This window comes from Ammodytes marinus, assembly GCF_949987685.1.
Source record: "Ammodytes marinus genome assembly, chromosome: 7".
NCBI lineage: Eukaryota > Metazoa > Chordata > Actinopteri > Uranoscopiformes > Ammodytidae > Ammodytes > Ammodytes marinus.
Genome location: NC_137211.1, coordinates 21393288 through 21412603, shown reverse-complemented (window position 1 = coordinate 21412603; position 19316 = coordinate 21393288). Strand labels below are relative to the sequence as shown.

At 39.6% G+C, this 19316-nt stretch overlaps 2 protein-coding genes across 2 annotated transcripts; both read right to left on the bottom strand.

Annotated features, from left to right (window-relative positions):
- Positions 1-1480: 1480 nt before the first annotated feature.
- Positions 1481-10405, bottom strand: uckl1a (uridine-cytidine kinase 1-like 1a; the record flags this gene model as incomplete). The annotated part of the gene is made up of 16 exons (XM_080030731.1): positions 1481-1560; positions 2096-2252; positions 2509-2616; positions 2803-2925; positions 3038-3100; positions 3971-4064; positions 4161-4259; positions 4420-4436; positions 4925-4986; positions 5102-5291; positions 5464-5535; positions 5815-5985; positions 7116-7222; positions 7439-7626; positions 8827-8973; positions 10386-10405. 16 exons carry the CDS (start codon positions 10403-10405, stop codon positions 1481-1483), a joined length of 1698 nt encoding a protein of 565 aa, XP_079886857.1.
- Positions 10406-10680: 275 nt separating this feature from the next.
- samd10a (sterile alpha motif domain containing 10a) lies at positions 10681-18871 on the bottom strand. The gene is made up of 5 exons (XM_080030577.1): positions 18616-18871; positions 16382-16563; positions 11612-11780; positions 11307-11453; positions 10681-11007 (listed from the first exon to the last, which is right to left on the bottom strand). Exons 1-5 carry the CDS (start codon positions 18626-18628, stop codon positions 10985-10987), a joined length of 534 nt encoding a protein of 177 aa, XP_079886703.1. The 5' UTR covers positions 18629-18871; the 3' UTR covers positions 10681-10984.
- Between the last annotated feature and the right edge of the window lie 445 nt (positions 18872-19316).

The window sequence follows — 19316 nt, the reverse complement described above, 5'->3', positions numbered from 1 at the left end:
TTTAAGCTTTCCCTATATACTGTATACACAGTAGGTTCATTAACAAGTCTGAAACAATACACCTTCTTAGTGTTTCAGTTGAAATTGCAATCAGCAGTGTTTGAAATGCACTAGGCTTAAATCCATTCTGTTTTGAATGTGTGGTTTACAGTTGTGACAGCAGTGTGTTAGCATTTGAACAAAGGGCTGGAAATCCACAGTGTTGTGCAGGCTGCAGTCAAGCCATGAGATAAGTGTGTAGAGTTTTGAAAATTGTGTTTACGCAATGAAAAACGAGCTAGAGTTTGGTCCACATGAACTGCCGCTGTGCATAGTGTTGTTAGAGTTTTGCACATGTCGCTCCAGTTGTGCCCAATGTGGTTTAGCGATTGAAAAAAAACTGTAATATATTTGTCTTACATGTTTGTAAATGAGCATTACAACGCATTCAATTCTGCACCAGATCAGTCAGGAAACCATGAACCACAAGGATGTTTTCATTACTGCAGAGCTGCCATTTATGACCATATTTTAACTTGTAACTCAGGTGAGTATGCATTCTTCTGAAACCAATTTCTCAAAAAAGGACACACTATAAATCATACTGAGAAGCTAAGTGTGAGCTATGCTGACCCCCGCAGGCCTTAATGTGCATCACAAGGGGGAGCCAGGCAGCTGACAGCCGGTATGTTAACCCTGATACTCACAGGGGCCATGGTAAAATACTCAGAAGTGAACAATGACTTTACTTATGTTCTGACCCACACCTGGTCAATCTGCATAGACAATGACCACATGTCAATTTCCAGTAGAAGTGAACAAGGCTGTGAAAACTGAAAATCTGAATAAAACCTCCATGAAGTTTTCTTATACCCTGATTTATTGTTTACTTACATTGCATTGTACACCTATGGTGAGGGATCAAACTAGATTCCCCTTTGTAATAAATGGTATGTGTAATATTAAATGTATCTCGCTTGTATGGTTGTTAAGACTTATGTTTGTTTTATAACCCTTATCTTTTTATCAACTGTTGCAATCCTGAATAAAATCACATAATAATATTGTTTTTGCATTATTGCACATCAAAGGCAATGGCACTGTTTCACCACTCTGACCCTTCTGTCCGAAAATATTAATGATTAACACTCAGCTTTAAATAAAACAAAATACACTCAACTTGTCAGCGACTCATCTCTTGTATAAGAGTGCAAAAGTTCATGTACAGTACACAAAAACTGAATACAACAGTTTTGTTTTGTTTCAAGTAGTGTTTGTGTTTTCTTATACAGAGGCTCACAGATGTGTGTGTGTGTGTGTGTGTGTGTGTGTGTGTGTGTGTGTGTGTGTGTGTGTGTGTGTGTGTGTGTGTGTGTGTGTGTGTGTGTGTGTGTGTGTGTGTGTGTGTGTGTGTGTGTGTGTGTGTGTGTGTGTGTGTGTGTGTGTGTGTGTGTGTGTGTGTGTGTGTGTGTGTATGTATGTGTGTGTGTGTGTGTGTGTGTCAGAGCGATGGCTGCTCCTGGTCCTCATCGCTCCAGGTGTCCAACCCATCGGTCCCAAAGTAACGGTCCCCAAAGTCCCCTGAAAACAGACAACAGTGGACTCAGATCTGAAGAAAATATAAAAACACAGCAAAAATTAAACGGCTAAAATTATGAAATTATTTTATTGGGATTGAGTCACAAACAAAGAGAATTATTAACTGGTGTAACCTAATCGTTATATTCATCTTATTGTTTGTATGTAATTATTTATGTTTACAGACTGGTCACTGGTCTAACTGATGTGCATGCTGCGTATAGTTTGGTTACAGTGGTGACCGAGAGCAGTGCTTGCTTCAAATCTGAACGTGACACAAGCATTAAATTGGAATCTGTTGGAACATGAAATTAAAAATCTTATCTTCTGCAAGACATGATTTTTTTTTATCCTGCATAAATACTATAACTGTGCACCAATAGCCAAACACACTGAAGAAGGGTTGTATAGTGATGACATCTCATGAAGTGTCTTTGAGTTAGTGTAACAGAATCACAAAGCCTCAAAACAAGCGGATAAGTTCTGATTTTACAATACAGTTGGGGGAAAGAGAAAGTTCTCCCATGTGATGGCTTACCGATACCAGGAAGTACATGTAAAAAATCATCCAGACTCTGGTCCACGGCGGTGGTGATGATTTTGACCTTCGGAAAGGCGTAGGCCACGGAGTGCACCCCGAGCTCTGCCATCAACAGAGACACCAACGCTATCTTCTCCTCCTGCACCTCGTGATCCTGCACACACACACACACACACACACACACACACACACACACACACACGCGCCTCAATATTCTGCCTGATCACCAACAGGAATATAATTAGTCAATAGAGAGGGAAGAAACTATTTGACATGTCTCAGAAATTAAGCTCCAGCTTCCAATCAATAACCACACAGATGGGCAATAAAACATGGGATTGACCAATAAGAAACGGGGTCCTATTGTTGCCTAACTGAAGGATAATGATGTGATGATGATCTCCACCCACCAATAGGACTCGTACTGCCATCATGGCAGCAGCGCCTGTGGAGACGGTGCTGTCCATTAGGATGACATGATCTTCACTGATGTCTTTGGGCAGACGCAGGTAGTGCAGCTGGAGAGGACCGAGAGGAGAGGAGACAGGTTACCATGGCTACAGAAGCAGAAAGGGTAGTTACCACGGAGACACAAATCATGTGGGAGAAAAAAAATTGAAAAAGAAAAGAAACAATCAAAACATTTAATCTTTTGTTTGATACAGATTTTGAGACAAATATTTAGCACGTTAAGCATCTCTTACCTCTGGTTCGCCTGAGTCGAGGTTGGTCTGGATGAGGATCTTGCCGATGCGGACATCTTTGCACACGGCCCTCAGCGCGGGCTCCATGGTCTCTCCTGCCCGCAGGACAGACACACCGGTGATCTGAGGAGAGATGAGGCAGTGGAGCAGGTGTGATAACAGAAACCCAGAGGACACACTTGACATACGTAAAGTTAATATAAGGAGAGATTTTAAAAATGACAACAGGGCTCACCCCTTTCCCGCTGTAAGTGCGGCCTTCGTATGCTTGGCCCTGTGGAGTCTGAACTACACACGGCTGTTAGAAGATACAGAAGAAAGTTAGTTTTAAAGAAATATAATTTTGTTGTTAAAACACACTATTATCATAACTGGAGATACAAGAAAGACAATATATATAGTTTTATACAAGTATTATTTTGTATGTATATTTATATAAATAACTTTTTCTTGTATGACTTTGGTGCTTATCTGTAATATATATGTATTTTTTAAATGTACAAAAATCCCTTCAATAAGGGCAGTAACTTTGTTTTGGCACATTTACCACGAATGGCATGCACTTGACTTTAATACCAACACTTTCCCATACATTTTTTATGAGATCCTTCTAGGAATCCAGCATTTAGATATTAAAATGAACATGCAGAGACTTGAACTATGCTTGAGTAACCACAGAATATTAAAATACAATTTCAGTAAGCTTTATGTCTTTACAGCTACATCATTGAGAGTATTTACTGTTTATCAAACTCTTTCTTGTGGCTACGTTTAAAGTACGATAACTGACTTTATGAGTTGGGTGCTTAAAATATTTAAGTTTGAAAACACGTAAGAGAAGCAATAAACAAACATGAATATATTGAGAAGAAATTGAACTCCATGATGCGGTGAAGTTATTTGGCACTTGAATGCACCAAAAATCTAAATAGTCCCTGTTTTCAGCTATCAGAAAACCATATTTATAATAACAGTCAAGGTATGATTATTAGAATGAATGTAAAAAAGTTTCATGTCTCTGTTAGTTGATTTGACCTACTGAGTCAGGTGATTATTCTCTGTAGTTTCATCACCACAAGCTAACCTTTTGATATAACAGTGTCCCATTCTTATTTAAAAAAATATCTATTACAACCACTTTAATTTTTGTAGTTAAACACCCACCCACCTGAGATGGTAGAAATGTTAGTGCGTGTTCTATGAGAAGCCGCATTAATCTCTTTGAGTAGAAGATAAACTCATCTCGGGTGGTTTCTTTATTCCTGCATTACAGAAAAATAAACAACTATTAATAACTATATATTGTAGTTAATGTTACATGGACTCAAATTGGTACTGTAAAACAGGTGCGTACCTACCTGATGATAGTGTGTAGGCCTTTGACTTGCGGCGTACTCTCCAACACACTGAGCGTCTGGGGCAGGGGCTGAGTCTGCTGTGCGGAAGCAAGGAGCGCTCTGAGAGAAAGGAAACATTGCATAGTTTAAAGTTGTTGTTTTCATTTTTGCTACACTGAGGGGAAATGAAGCAGTATGGCTTTAAGGCGGCAGAGAGTTACCATTAAGACCAAGTCACTGAACACAGAGAGAGAGACAGTCCAAATATTTAACAGCATACCTGACACTGAGCTCACGCTGCATAAGGAGAGGGAACGAGAAAGACAATACAATTGGGTAAATAATGCAGACACTGTGAAGACTTCCACATCCTGTCTGTGGCTGCTGGTGAAAAATAGAAGCTAAATGATTTTGGACAGGCGCCGTAGTTTTTTCGTATATGTTTTGATAACAAGAGTAAGTAGTACATTTAATGTGGACTATTACTTTTAAGGATGCTCCAGAAGAAAACACTGAACTGCCACTGAAATGTGTCATTGTGAAGTTTGGAAACAGTTGAGTTTCTCACTCTCTTTAACTCTGATTGTTATTTTATTGTTGGTTAATCTTGTGGCCTTAAGGCACATATTCTTTACAATTGTTTCTTTCTACGTGATTTTTATTCTAAATTGGAGCAACTGTCACAAAATGAATTTCCCCTGGGGATCAATAAAGAATTTATGATTCTGATTACAGCTTTCAGACACATGGTGGCGCCACCACCATCTTTAGTTCTGGCTACTCACCTCCTCCAGCTGGCTGTGAACATGCTGGACGATTAGGTCAATGGCCACCATATTCCCCCCACCTTGAAAGGACAAACAAGTAGAGACCAGTTGGAGGTTTTCTTCTCTGCACCACACTCAACAATACATCAAAAGGTTCTAGTTTGTTTAGTAGTGAGGTAATCCCAACTATCTCACCTCTAGGCACAACAATATCAGCCATCCGCATGGTTGGCTCAATGTACTGCTCAAAGGCCGGCTTAACAAACTTGTTGTATTGCTTGATGACGCCTTCAATGTCCCGCCCACGGTCTGTGATGTCCCTGCGCAGCCGACGGACCAGCCGAATGTCTGAGTCTGTGTCCACAAAGATTTTCATATCCAGGAGCTGCAGGTGTGGAAGAGCAAACACACACAGCCCCCAACCCAGAAGGACTCAATGATATTCACTTCAGCAAAGCAGCTGCTCAAACAAACAGTAGACAGCGATGATTGCTTTACCTCACTCAGGAATTCTTCAAAAAGAAAGAAAGAAGAAAAAGAAAAACATTGGGCCTTACCTGAAGGAGCTCTTTGTCCGCAAACGACATAATTCCCTCAAATATGATTACGCTGGCGCCGTACACATTTTTCTGTATGAATAGGAGGGAAAACCAAGAGTCTTTAAAGCAGAAAGCTTCATGATTAGTCAGTTTGGCTTTCATAGGATTAAAGCTGCAAGTGAATGTCACTTTTTCAAATAATGATATCTTGTGTATGCCTATAATACTGTATATTTTCAGAAAAAAATGAATGCTTTGACACTAACTTCTACTTTGTTCTTCCAAATAATTAGAGGCTACACATTTTATTTAATTAGTGAAAGTCTGTGAGAAAATTTAAGTTTTTCTGTCAGTTAAAACACAGCTTACCCAGTCTTTCTGTCGTCCATGTGTGGTGAAATCATACACGGGGATCTTCACACTCTTGCCTTGCTTAAGCTTTCGCACGGTGGCGACCAGGAGCTCAAAGTCAAAGGCCCCCGGGTGATCGAAGTTGTAGTCGTTGCTTGCGGCCAAAGATTGTTCCTCGGGAGATAAAACCTGCACAACAAAACAGGTCGACATTTACAGGTTGACAGGGTTTTTGAAGATAAAGCAAAGATTTTGACACTTTGGTAAATAACTTGTTCCCTCATGAGATGAGATTACGTACACCATTATGATGTATGTGTGCTAAATTTGAAGCCAAAGCAGTGAGAATTAGCTTAATTTCCTGTTTTCTCAATAATTTAACTTGCATTTTTAGTTGCTTATGTGTATCTACATGAAATAGCAGAGTGGAAACTAGAAAGGAATAGTTTTTCAAGGCCAAGTTGACAGCTGCTGATCCTTGTGATTACTGGGTGAATCAAGTTCGGCTCATTCAGATCAATGAAAACTTGAAAGTTATTTGCAATTTAACATCCTGGGTAATGATTTGATTACACCTAAATAAAGACCAAGTCATGAAGAGGACCAGACCAGTAAGGGTCCCACACTGCTGGGTGATAGCAGCCATAAACAGTTACACTAGTGTCAGATTAGAAGTGACTCAAGTTATTGGCTCCATTTGAAGCAAGGAGTTTTACATCCAATCACATTAATGTTTTAAGTCGGTGTTCTGGCTGCAAGAGGAGGTGTAAAAAACATTCCTCTTGGGGACAATAAACTGAGGCTTTTATCTCCATTCATATCAGCAGATCATAAACGATTATGGAGCCAAATACTTAAGAACAAACAAACTCCTCTGGGGTTTATTGGATGATATAAAAAAAATAGTGTAATAGTGCAAAATCTTCTCCTTTTCCAATGTGTACAGACATTAAATCATGATGATTAAATGCACCTTTGCGATGGTAATATTGAAATCTGGAGCTTTCTAGTGGACTCTGGTGGTGGATGTCTGCACAAATGCATATAAAAAAATCTTGAATAGTGGTCTCAGACTTTTGGACCCCACGGCATGTAGCTACATGGTAATTTTCCAGCTGTAATCCTAAGTGTTACCACAACAGTTCATAAACTCACAACTGTGACATCAACATAATGATCGCTTTAAGGTGTTAATAATAAAACAAAACATTTCAGCCTAAAGATGGTGGTGCCTTCCTTCAATGGACCTACATACAATCAGTTACAACAAAATAAAATGAGACCAAGAAAAACAATACTAGAACGCACGACTTTCTTACCTTGTAGAAAGAATCCATAGACAACAGCACAACCCATGGCACATCCAGAGCCTCAATGATCTTATTGGCCACCGTAGTCTTCCCTGAGGCACTGCCCCCACACAGCCCTGTAGATGCACACAGCATTTCAATGGGCCATTATGTGTGTTTTTCAGAGTGTGTCTAATGTTGCCATATGCGATGGCAGTAAAGTGTTTATGGGTTACATTAGGCCGCATAGGGACAAAAAGAAACAAGTTCTGCAGTTCAAAACCACACTGTCACAAAGGTAGTGTGAGAGGGGGAAAAAGTCAAGAAAAAAACAATATCAGAGAATGTCATACCTATGACAAAGGCCTCTTTTGACTGCGCCCCATGCTCGTCATACCAGGGCGGTCGGCCTGCGGTATAGACAGTGCGCGTGCTTGTGCGTAGCAGCGGAGGCTCAGATTTACTCTGTGAGGTAGTGCTTTTTCTGCGAGGGGCCGAGGCGGGGGGCAGGAGCCGGTCCAACGAGTCCTCACCGCTACCGCTGCATTAACAACACAAAGCAGGGCAGGTTACAGCCTGAACACACAGACAGTCCGGGGCACTACGTCTTCTCTGCACAGTCTGCCTGTTACAAGGACTGCCCTACTTCAAATGTACCAACATAATGTGATTTCAAGGTTTAAGAATCACATTAGAATCAGAGATTGTAATCATATCATGTTATCTTTTTCTATGTTGTGCATGAAGCCTGGGGCATGAGATTTTCATGTGAATAAAGCATCTTAATAAGATTAGCAAAGGTTGTTTGCAAATCTGACAGAGCAATCTTATATTCTATTATGTTAAAAGACAAAAAGTACATTTAGTGAAAGAAAATAAATATTTCTTTGTGACAGAGCAACACATGATGGCAGACAACATTGCAGTAAAACAACTTAACAAGTACACAGATGCAATTTCAAATATGCCAAAACCTGTGCTACAAGACATAGTTAAAGGTGTCATGTTTGACTTTGCTGTGAGGTCATAAAGCTTGTACATGAATACATGAGTACTAATCTAACAATATCATATATAACAGTACATACAGTATCATTAGACAAACTTACTATACAAACCCACAGGGGCTATTTATTCTGCATTGAGTACATTCAACTGTAATTAAGAATGTATTTATGTGTGGTATTTGTCATTTTACTTCAGTAAAGGATCTGAATACTATTTCCATCACTGCCTGGATTGTGTTAATGCTCCTGTTTGATTCTCTAGCCAACACATCACAGCTTAGATTACTTTAGATTAAGATTTAGCTCTCACACCACCATCAATACAGAACAAATAAAAGTCAATGTTGTCTTTTTGAGACATTCACTAATTCCAAATTCTCACTGCCAGTAATTAGAAATCAAATTACTGTAAATAAACTAATATATATGCACACAATCCATAAAGAAGAGATAACTAATAAATGTTTTTCAGATTCAACCGATGCAGTTTCAAATGCTTGTTCAGAACTGACAGACTACAGACAACCCTCTGTGCCTGAAATCACGTCCAAAATCCCAAAAAACAAACCCAGATCCTGCACTTCCTCTGACCTCTCTACAACCCCTGTTTGGATTCTTTTCATGGCTCACATACTCACACTCACACACAGACATAGACACACACACGTCCCCGGTATCTTTGTGAGCTTTGAGAGAAAAACTGTCTGCACTGATAGAAAACAACTTGATCTCACCTGCAGTCAGACCTCAGGGACCAACAGCCGGAGATTCTGGCTCCTGTGCAGTCGTGCAGAGTCATGTCTGCATTACACGAAAACCTTCTACCCTCCAACTCGCCTGTTATCACGATAACCTCCCCAAAACAACAAGAGTAACACTGGCTAAAGTAGTAAATATCTGTTAATCAAAAGTCTGCTTTTACTGAGTCCATTTGACTTCCTATCATGTCTCCACGTGAATGTCCATGTGTCCTCTTTCCTCTGAGTGTGTGTGCAAGTAAGTGTTTGTGTGTGTGTGTGTGTGTGTGTGTGTGTGTGTGTGTGTGTATGTATGTTAGAAACTAAGAGGATCACAGCATCACCGGTTGCAAATAGCTACTTGGCTGGTATTAATAGAGCCACCTGTAAGGTCAGGACAGGTCGAGGTGTCTTCCCCTGACCGTTCCTCTTACTATTTGACTGATCTGATCCACAACAACACCAGAGGGACAACATCGCTGAGATACGTGTTATTGTAACGAGAAGAATATAGGACAGTAGTGACACTGTTTTCCAGAACTCAAGATAAAGACTTCAAATGTCTTGTTTTGTCAGACCAACAGTCCAAAACTCAAAGATATTCAAGTTAATTACCTCACAATTGTATACAGCCTACTATTAAATGGATCTTTGCTCAATAGTTTCCATGTTATGGCACTGACATTGCACTTGTATTTAGTTCGAAATTAGTCAGTTTTGACAGTTGGAAAAATGGCAATTGACTAATCATTTCAGCCCACTGAGTTTTTTCTTTTCCTGCATTAGATATGTTTTCTTAGCTTGTTTGAGCAGTTTTTTTTTCTTCCAGTCTAGTTCATTTATTTATGTAAGCGAATGTAATGCTTTTACTTAAGTAAATGTACTGAATTATTGACCACCACTGTTAAAAATATATTTTAGAGTTTTTTTGCATTAAAATAACTATCCTTTATTGGTTTAAAGTGAATTATGATTATCATATATATATATATTTGATATACATAATAATTTTAAATATATATTGTTAATTGTAAATAATTATAATGTTTGGAAGGTAACAAGTGAAAAAAAACCCACATAATAATAGGCCTACTGACAATCAACACTAGGTGTCCAAAAACTACACTGTGAACGCAACAATGAGTGCCACTGACTAAAGAATAACTACTCTTGAAGCTTATTTAAAGAAATACTACATTGTAATCATAGATATAATTATTTATGATGATGATGAGCCTGTGAGTGACGGTATATTGTCATTCGGCTCGTCAAATTGTTTCCAAAGCGTTTAATAATCTAGAGCCGCCTTCCTGTCACTGTATCAAACAATGACTAAATGCCAATCAACTCAGAGGGGTTTTAATTTACCAAACATTAATATTAGAGATAAATTATGTCATATTTTCCTATTTGAAGGAGGAAGATGAGGGGGAGTCAGTGTGTTAGCGTTACATTACAGGATCAGGACGCTGCTGCGGATTACAGCAAAACAACAACATACCAATAATAATTCTCAAACGAATGTTACCAAATGAAATACTCATAACAACATGTACCTGTCGGAGCGAGACGACATGTTTTTCATTTACTCCGTTTCCATCAGGATCTTGCGACCTCTGAGCCGGTATCAGCTGGTTAACGCCATAGATGAGACTCCTTCGTAACCGTGTGGTGGGATTATGGGTAATGTAGTTTGCCGTCACGTGCTTCACCGTCACAGCTGCTCTGTCACAGGTATGGCAAATAATCCTAATTCTGATCATTGAAAAGGCATTTGTATGCATTTGCAATAATAAGATGCAAAAATCGATTGATATTTTTATTTTTATTATTTTCTGTTTTTGACATTAAAAAAGTTTAAGAGGGAGCGAGAGAGAGAGCAAGAGAGAGAGAGAGAGAGAGAGAGCGAGAGCCAGAGAAATAGTTCATAATTAATCATAGAACAGAGCGAGAAATTGACAAAACAGATTGTCATGGAGCTTCTTCATCACAGTTCAGTCCGAAAAAAGTCTGTTCATCGTGCAGGTACAGGGAGTAAAAAGCTGCCAACTTCCACCGAACAATAAACCTATTCCTGGGTGGATCTTGACGGGTGCATGTATTCCACAGATCTGCTTCACATTTGTGTTTTAATCCACTTCTTCCAGCAATCTGGCTACGATATCTTTCCAAAGGAACCTGTGTAAAACAGAAAGGTTCATGGTTCTTGTATTTGTCCAAACATTTGAAGTAAAATATGTGGTATAATAAATCAATCAATCTATCTATCTATGTATCTATCTATGTATCTATCTATCTAAATCACTAAAACATCTTATTGTCATTTTTACACTCTTTCAACAGATTACACAAACAATGTAAGTGGTATCAATCCCTTGCATCTAACTCTATGGATATTTCAAGATATGTAAACACTATTTATTTAAAATCAAGGTTTGAAGTATTGTTGTGGGGTAAAATAAATAAACCGCACCCACCTTGACCTCGGCTGAGCAGCTGCAGGTTCCGTCCCTCCTCCTGCACCTGAAGCTGTAGCACCTGTTGCAGCAGCTCCTGCCGGAGTGTTTCTTGCACTAGTCCCATCCTCTGCAGCTTCTCCCCATTCAGACGCAACAACGCACGGCCTGGAAGGTGAGACCAGAGAGTTTAAAAAATATCTATTTTGCTGTTATTTTATTATTATCATTCAAAGATAATTTATGAAATCAATTATTTTATCGAAATTATTCAATTAAATCATTATTATTATTATTCATCAGATCAATTATGTTAGCGGTGTGACCTGTGATGGCGTGTTGGGAGAAGGCCTCCACGTAGGTTAGGTAGTTGTGTGGACAGTGTTTCTTCAGCCATTTACAAACGTCTTGTTGAGACCAAAGCACGACGGGACGGATCAGGCTCGGCTGAGTTGGACTAGTGTTATATATCCCGTAATTGTCACTGCAACGGTACTGCAGACAGAAGAAAATAAAGAGAAGATGGACATGTATTAGAAGAATACCCCAACATTTTGGTTGATACCACTCTCAAGTTTATAGGGTGACTTCTGATGCTGCCGCCAGCAGCCATATAGCTTAGCTTAGCATGAAGATGGATACAGAGCCTGTTTCTCTCCAAATATAACACCCACCTACTGTACCAGTAGCTCTAAAGTTCACTTATTAACATGTTATATTTTGTTTGTTTAATCTAGACAGAAAAAATTGCCTTTGGATGGATGTGAGACTATTTCATGGCCGTGACTTCTTGGATTCACAGAGACAACAAGGCTCTTTAGGCAGACTTTGTTACCGTTGGACAGAGTCACGCTAGCTGTTTCCTCCTGGTTCCAGCCCGTTTGCAACTTCATATTTTCATACAGACATAGAACCAATCTTTTCATCCAACTCTCAATAAGAAAATGAGCTCAACAAGACAACAATAAAACTGGCTATTTGATTCCCCTTTATTCTGTGTTATTGTGTAATATCAATATTTATAGTGCCTGGATAGGAACATGTTTACTTGCATGATACATGTGCATGGTCAGCCACTGTCAGCTTAGACCACAAACTCTATAAAGGAGTAGCAACTTGTAGTAGCAGTTCATTCATGCTGAGATAACAACAACCTACCTCAGGGACTTCTGTCATGAAGTGTATCAAGTTACATCCACTACCGGAGGATCATGGATCAGCATATTCAGAGGCTGCCCTTGATCCACTAAACTTACACCAATGGATAAAAAGTATTTAGATCCACACAATATACAGTCCCTATTACAAACACAACATTTTGAGCTGTTCTTTTAAAGCCGCTTTACTGATCATACCCACAAACACACACAGCTTTTCTTCGCTTTACATGATGTGTGTGATCTCAGTAAGCGCCGCTGCTCAGTATAAAATAAAATATATTTTTGACTGTGAACTTGTAAGCTAAACACGGCACCAAAAACTTTGAGGCAGACGCACATTGACGGACCTATACATGTGAATTTGCCTTCTAAAAGACAAGAGCCGGCTGCAAACTCATTAAGCCGAATGGGACGATCAGGAGCATACAGTAAGTGCATACACATCAAACACTGCATAGATGTTAACTTCTAAGTTGTCTACATGATGAGTGAACACGCATCAGTAGTAGCACAGACATGGGCATGAGAGCTAGCTCTTTAATCTTAAACATGTACAGGATGTAAAACTATGGAGGGCCAATCAACTTTGGCCTTTGATCAGTCAATCTGTTTTAATTATTCAGTAGAATTAGGTTTTATGAAAATGTTGTCAGCTGCGGGAGAGAGGTGCTTAAAAAAAGGAAGTTGAAAGGTTGGCTTACATTAATCATTAGAGCTTGAGGTGCATGACAGTGTGTCAGAGTGATGGCTACATCTGATAGTTACATGCTCATTTTAAAAAAAATAGACTGTATCTAGCGAAGAAAGATAATTGGTTGAGTTGTCATCTTTTGAGGTTAATATTAATGTTTTTCTGTCAATTGTATTAATAATTATTAAAATAAATTATACATACAGCTATACAGTATCCATTACATGAGCTGATGAAAAACCCAAAGCCATAAATAAACAATAACCTTTCCTCTTCTAAGGCTTAACATCTAGCAAACTCTTCAGTACAAATAACTATCCTATATAACGTACTCTATAAATTATAAATTAGACAAAAGTCCAGCTGGTTCATGGAAACCATGGATTTATTCACACGAGAAATTCAAAAGCTTTATAAAAAGAGCTGGTTTTGCTCCTAAAATATATGAGATAAAGCTATCTGTCCTGCTTAACTCGCGGTAAGCAGATGGAAGTTGCTTTTTTGATTCAAAAGTTTTTGAGTTGGGAAGTTTTGTGTCAATGTGAGTACTGTTGAGTTTTATTATGAATAAGAGTATCAAAACAATTTAAATGTGTCATTTACATTCAATTCACCCGAGGAAGTGTACTGCTGGTGTCCTAGCGCATGTAGCTAATGGGGATCTAAAATACCATACAAAGGCACAGCCAGAGATATTTGGATTGAGGGTTTTTGAAAGTTTTTACTTTTATCTTTATACTTCCTGCTCTACCCTTGAAGAGCAACCCTGATTTCCTTTCCTTTTATTTTACTTTCAACTCAATGCAGCGCCCCCGAAGTGTCACACTTCATGCCCTCCTTTTTAAACAATTGACTAGTCATAGCTGCTGCCTCATATCCTGCATTGCTGCCATTTGTGGGTCAGTATGCAAATATTTTGAGTTCTGAATTGGGCCATTGTTTTGATGCATATATCCTGAATCATCACACAAATAACTGGTCCTTCTCATACTGTGTAGCAATGAATTCAATGTCATGTTAATGTCACTGTGATATTTCTAACTCATTTGATACGAAGCAGAGTTCTTTAACTATAAAAAGGGAGACCTCTCTGTGCCATCTGTTCATCCGAAAAACTTCCCACTTGGCGGGTGTTTTGCTGAGGACCCATGGAAGTGCCGTGCCCAGTGTTAAAATTGTTTGAATCGGCGGTTCTGTAAAAAACTGTGAAAACCTGTGTGTGGAGCAGCCAAAAAAGAAAAGAGTGCACCACTATTGCAACCAATGGAATTGAATCCACACACATCAAACAGCCACTTCTCTAACCGATAATAATTTGTTTTTGAATGTGTCAAACAGAAACTTCCAGACAGCAATATTTTTCCTATTATCCTATGTGGCCTTTTCTTTTCTTTGTTTTTACTAGGGATGCAATTAAGGATTTACATTACTCACTAATCTCCCAATTATTTTGGTGATTAAGTGATTATTTGTTTGGCAAATAAATGAGAAAATAGCTTTATTTTTTTGTGTCTAAAATCCCCAAATATTACACATTTCTGATTAAAATAAGATAAATAAGAGTAGCAAATCCTCACTCATAAGAAGCTGGAATTAAAGACTTGTTTGGCATTCCTGATAAAAATAACGACAAATGATTAACTGATTATCAAAATAGTTGGCAATCATTTTCTCTCAACAATAACTGGATGTATGTTGTTGCTCCACAGCAACAGTGGTCAAATAATAAATAGCTAATTCTGCTTATCCCAGGATCACTCTCAAACCAACATGCACAGTGTAAAAGTGTGGAGTCTGTGGTTACTGAGTGGATGACAGAGGGAATGAAAAGCTGCACCGTGGTAGTAGTGAAAATCCTGTTTACATGCAACACATCTTTCAAACACACAACACCAATTTAGTTAGTGCTCAAAACAAAAATAAACCATGCACTCCATTATGTGCATTCAAGAGGATTGCAGCAAACAAAAAAGGTATTGAATACATTTCTGTTATCAGCCAAGCCCAGTTCTATGTTTGCAGCTTTAGCTTCAGCTCATTGCTGCCTTTAAAAAAGACTTTTATGCAGTGAAGACAAAGGCGCGGGCTCTCCGACTTGTAACCAAGGGCTTTGAATAAGGACAGTTTACAACACAAATGGATCGTCTCTGTTGAAGGCAACGACTGTGCAAGCAGACAATGCAGATCAGAAAACAAAATGAATTTCAGCTAAACAGTTTAATATAAACTGGAAGAGAATGGCTACTGGAAGTGGATTTAAGGGCGTTTTACATAAACATATCTCCGTAAAAAAGGCTTTGCATACGTATTTTTTCTTTTACTGTGCAACAACAATTACAGAGGACTAACTTGTGTTTCTTTCAACTCTCAGTCAACAGACAGTGATGCAGCAGTACAGTGCGAGCATTGGAGGACCTGTGCTATTTAAAGCCACGCTAAAAGTTAGAGCCCACCAACCCGCTGGGGACAGAGCTTCTTCCATTCTATCTTGACAAAGTGCACATTTCCAACAATGGATGGTGACTGAGTTTTTTCATTCAGACTTTTCTGAACAGATCAGTCTGAAAGAAGAGTCACTGAACACCAGTGAGTGAGGAACGTTTTTATTTACATATGTTTGCAAGATGACAATTTCCCCCTTTTTCAACTAGCGCACAAAGCTTCGGTTACATACCATAAACCGTATATCTGTAAATCTGTTATGCTGCTCACTCTAAAAGTGAATCCTGTTAATGTTAGCACTGATTCCCAATTACAGTTTTTGTTCATGTTATAACCACACCTGCTGAGTCAGTGTTCGTCCCACAGTACAGACCATAACCATACCTTTCTGTCTACCATGCATACAGCTGACTTGATGGTTAACAACCACACTTAAAACTAACAGCAATTCCTAGTCCTGTATCCTAACCGTACTTATATCAGACATGGAATAAGACAGGGAGAGCTCAAATCGTAAATGGTATTAAGGCATCGCTAACAATGTTACCGCAGCTGTCAATTGCGTGTTAAGTAGGAAATCATACTACAAAACTATTTTTAAACAGATGTGGAGAAAAATGAAATCTTATTTTAAGCAATATTGTCGCTACCTTTTCTCCAGTACCACCATGCTAGATTAAGCAGAAATAAACATATCTCCTTGACCTTGGAGAAAGAATTAAGCCCTGGGTAGCAGCACAGGACATAAGTTGATGACCCAGGTGTGCTGTTAGACACGGTGAGGTCATGTCTGTGTTAAGTACCTGCAGGGCCTCTGTGCCCGGCTGCTGCAGTAGCTTCACTGTCCTGCCTCCTGCCGTCTTCTGTCCGCGGCCGTCATGCCAGGTTAGGTTCCCTCCTGTCCGTCGACTCAGCTGGTGCTTAAAGTCTTCAGGCAGCGCCCTGTACTCCACAGCCGGCCTGCAGAAACTGAAACTGGATGCCGCTGGATGGGATAGAAGAGGAGAGGGTAGTGATGTAATTAAAAAAGAAGACAGATCTGCATGTAACCACTGACATCGTCGTTCCCTACTAAATAATAAAAAAGCAATAGATTTATAGACCGTCACAAGAATGCCCTTGAAGTTTTATCCTCTATTTATTCTTATTGTATAATGAATTGACCCCTTTTGTAGTGTGATTTACTGTTGTATTACAAATGTACAGTATATTTTTGCAATATGATTTTTATTTCATCCCTCATTTAACTTAATTTATTTATGATCTAATAAGGATAAGAAAAAAGTGTGTGTATATTTGTTCATATAGTCTCTTTATGTGCATGTTTAATCAATGTGGTTTACTTTGACTCTCTGAAATTGTACTGAGTGTATGTGACTATGATTGTAATTTTTGATGACTGACAACGTAAAAATAGCATGAGACACGCTCTGCAGAAGAAGAAAACAACTACCTCACTGGGTGAGCCAAAACAAAATCCAATGTTAAACCCACCTGGACACCCTGTCATCCAGGGATGATGTCATTACAAGGTACATGCTAGTACCTGCTCTGTTGATACTGAGCAAAAATGAGGTAACGTTTAAAAGTATCTCAGCCTGGACAAGCAGCTTTATATCATAAGCCCCTTATGTCACTGTTCAGGTACCACAATTACTTTGAGCATTGCTTGTAGGTGATTGTCAGAGCCGTGAGACGAGCCACTTTCTCATCATTACGAGGAGGCCTGCAGGCAGACATCCAAACCCACTCAACAGCAGGTGGCTTCACAACATCCAGTAATTAAAGCAAGTGTGGAACTACAGTAAACACGGAGCTACCGGTGCAGATCCTGGCAGAAAGCCACAGGTCATTACTGATTCATGTGCCAGATAGGAAGAATTTTCACATCGTGTTTGAAGCTATACGTGAGCAGCTGTGTTTTTGTGAATGTGCTTTAGTGTGCATTTTACAATATCTTAGATTGGCTAACAGAATTTGAAAGGAGAACAGAACGAGAGAGAGAGACTGTCAGAGGAGTCAACGGTTTGAGGAGATGAAAGAGTGTCTTTTCGTTTTTTTCTTGCTTTTTCCTTTTTCTTTTCTGTCATTCAACATCTCTCCCGCTGAGGTTGCAGCGAAAGCTGAGTCCTGCAATCATCAAGGCAAACCAGCAGCATCAGATTATAATGAATAAAACTCTGCATGCGAGTTCTGTCTCTTTGAGGTGCAACTCCAAGGCTGTGTGCGTGAACTCCCCTTCACAGTGTTGCTAGTCCTCAAGGCTGCAGCTGTAAACACAAATGTGCCCCCTATTCGCGGATTCAATACAGATAATTAAGAGCACTTGTCAGGGTTGTTACATCCTCTAGGTTTGCCTGTTTATGAGAGGAAAAAGTCCTCATTAGTTAACACACATAAACTCCCAGCACCGGTTAAGGAAATTCTTCCATGAAATAAAAATCTTACTACATACTGTGAAGTGTCTCACTTGCCTGCAATGTGTTTCATTTAGTATTTTATTTGAATCTAGTATGCATATTGAAACTCCTATTCAGATTTGACTTGACACATTATATATATAGCCTAGGCCTATACACCAATGTTCATCAAGAGAAGACAAATACTAACACATTCAAAATCAGATAAAAGAAGCATATCACATTCAGTTATGGGGCATTTAAATACTAAATGTAGTTCTACACATAGGGGCTTTAAATGAGAGCTGAGTCAATGCACAAACTGACCACAATAACGATCACATTGGTGGTGCTGGTCACTATGGTGCGCTGTCCGTTTCAGCACCAAGTCATTGTCCAGCAGCAGACCAACCTGCATCCTCTATTTATCATCATAGACGTTTAATACATCACTGAGTTGGTGTGGTGTTCTTTCTACCCTTTCATGTTTTGAACGTGTTGTTACTAGATGCGACCACTAACGCAGGACGACATGGCAAACCGGTGTCACAAGACTTAGATTAAACAAACCAATTACCTAGCTTTAAGTTTTTTTTAAATAAGCTTTTACGAACCGTAACAAAGAGAAATTGTCCTACCGTCCACAGCCATGGTTTGTCCGTGCCGTAGAGGATCTAGTGAAAGTCTTCCATCGTCCCCGGTTTTCTGCGGGTCCGGCGCCCACCTCTCCGTCTCTCCGCGTTGTATCTACCGACAAAAGTTTTAGTCAGTGACTCGGTCTGGTGGGAGGAATGAGGCTCCACATCCTCTCCGGTATTATTGGTCTGACTGGGGGGTGTGGGGGATAAACGCCTTTAAAACAAGCGCACAGCGTCAATCGCTGCTGGTGCCTGCAGACTGAAGTTTGTCGTAGACAGGATAGGAATGTCTGCGAGCAACTGTCTGCTCTGACCGACTGGTTATGCTGGTTCAGACGCAAGCGTGTGCACGTGCGTGTGTCGTGTAGCCTATTTGTGTGCAATGTTTTTTTTTTTTTTTCGTGAGAATCAGACTCGCATCTTTTTCTCAAGAGCTTGCATGAGCGCAGTGAGCTCAAAGTGCAGCCCCGGGTCCTGTAATTAACGCAGCCAGATGAAAAGGCTTCTCATCACTGCAGCATCCAACTTAAGGAATTCCCCTTTGCCTTCTCTTAAAGAAAGGGAGCTCTGTGCGCCTGTGGGCAGTGGGCTCTCTCTGATGGACCCCTCTATAGTGGAGTTTGTCCAGTGGAACGGCACGACATCAGGACAGATATCAGTGAGTGAGCAATGTCTCACTCTACTCCCACCTGCTTAGTTAC

Coding starts and splice junctions, on each gene's coding strand:
- samd10a (XM_080030577.1), bottom strand. Junction 11,781..16,381: donor CGGGCACAGAGGCCCTGCAG/GTACTTAACACA, acceptor TTCTGTCTGCAG/TACCGTTGCAGTGACAATTA. Junction 11,454..11,611: donor CTCCCAACACGCCATCACAG/GTCACACCGCTA, acceptor CTCACCTTCCAG/GCCGTGCGTTGTTGCGTCTG.